The sequence below is a fragment of the Babylonia areolata genome, chromosome 7 (assembly GCF_041734735.1).
Source record: "Babylonia areolata isolate BAREFJ2019XMU chromosome 7, ASM4173473v1, whole genome shotgun sequence".
NCBI lineage: Eukaryota > Metazoa > Mollusca > Gastropoda > Neogastropoda > Buccinidae > Babylonia > Babylonia areolata.
The window spans coordinates 13,628,941-13,630,711 of record NC_134882.1 but is presented as its reverse complement, the minus strand read 5'-3'; the positions used below and the strand labels follow the sequence as shown (position 1 = coordinate 13,630,711).

At 43.3% G+C, this 1,771-nt stretch overlaps 1 protein-coding gene across 1 annotated transcript in view; it reads left to right on the top strand.

Annotated features, from left to right (window-relative positions):
• Positions 1-622: 622 nt before the first annotated feature.
• LOC143284341 (solute carrier family 28 member 3-like) overlaps positions 623-1,771 on the top strand; it is a 17,176-nt gene continuing 16,027 nt past the window's right edge. The window contains exon 1 of the mRNA XM_076591051.1: positions 623-936. Coding sequence (XP_076447166.1) covers positions 623-936 — 314 coding nt within the window. The remainder of the gene's footprint in view (positions 937-1,771) is intronic.

Genomic DNA, 1,771 nt, shown 5'->3' with positions numbered 1-1,771 from the left:
CAGGGTCATACATAGTAACGTTTTGGTCCAAAATATGCCTTAGAGAACAGACACGCGAAACTGCACTATGTTTTGCATCGTTTCAGTGACATTACACCCACTCCGCTCATCAGGAGTACGACTTACACAGCTAAACCCAGGGTTTGGTTGTCGCAATATCAGCAGTTCCTTGATGTCGCCAGAAGCCCATAGCACACTCAGCCCTTGGTACGGGCTGATCACCGGCCAACGGAAAACCGACCTCTGCTAGCTCTCGAACTCAGTTTGCAATGCTAAACTACTTCAGTAGCAGCTAATAAATTCAGTTTGTCTAGAATGCCAAATATCCAGTCTTGAACGAATGCAGTGTGTATAGATTTTCTTCCACAGTTAATGCTCAGTGTACACGTTAAACGAAGGGAATATGATTAACCTAACCTTTTTTGTGGAAGATTCTGGGTTTATTTCTGTGTATAGTGTGCAAATTGATGAGAAGTACTATACTGCAGTATCATGAACTCATGTACTCTGCACCACGAAGAGGAACAATGTACTTTTTTTGTTTTTATTTGACATTCTTTTCAGATCGCTTTCTTGTTGACCTTCATAAGGGGATACAGAACGGAGAGATAACTGCCCCAGGATGAATTCAAACAATGACCGTCTTTCTCCACACCAAAAACCTTCACCATCCACTGTCGTCGACGAAAATGAGCCCTCTATCCTTGTCCTTGACTCCAACCTCGACGAAGACGACCACTTTGACGATGCCAGCGAGGATGATGATTATGAAGAGGTGTTGAAGCACTCATCGCTCGTGGGTCGCATGGTACTTCGCCTTCAGCATGGAGTGAAGAAGGCTGTGGGCTTCGTCAACAACAGACTGGGCGGCCACTTCCTTGCTGCCCTCTTCCTGCTTCTCTATGTCGCCTACTTCTGCTACGCCATGTATTACAGGTCAGGCGTGTGTGTAGGGTTGGTGTTGGTGGTGGTGGTGGTGTGTATGTGTGTGCGTGCGTGCGTGTGTGCGTGCGTGTGTGTGTGTGTGTGTGTGTGTGTGTGTGTGACCAGGTGGTGTACACTGAAAATAAGCATGTATGTGGACTCTTCGTCAATACTTAGGTGGTCCTTGTCCATGGATCAGTTGGTGACTTGATCTTGATACTGGTTTTCTGTTTTGCAGTATGTTTCTCAATTTTACTCAGTTCCTACTTTTATTGTCGATTTTCTTTCTACACACAAGGCAAAGGTTTAAAACAAAAACCCACTTCTTGTAAGTCAGCACTATTTTGGCATGACAATGCTTGGATAATGATACTGGCGAAATGACAATCATTTTGAAAACCATTACATCATTTATGTCACCCAGGCTTAAAATTCAAATATGAAATATCTATATACAATCTGTAACTTCACCCAAACATGCAATGCGAATGTAAAATCTATTTACAATTGTTACTTTTCATTCCTGTAACATACTTCACCATGCTATCTTCTTCTCTTTTTTATACTAAATCAAATGTTACTCATCATTGTCAGCTTTGGGGGGTTGTATGCTGCTCGTCATGGCTTTTCTCCTGCAGCAGTTGGGAACACGACCAAATAGTAAGATACCATTCAGGTCTGGTCTCTGCCATCACGAAACACAGCAGGAGAAAAAACTTGACCTTTGCAGCCACAAGTTAGATAGTTAAACTGAACTCTGCACCATCGCCAATGGCAATGTATGGTTTTCCTCGATGGTATAAAACACGGTGTGTGTGTGTGTGTGTGTGTGTGTGTGTGTGTGTGT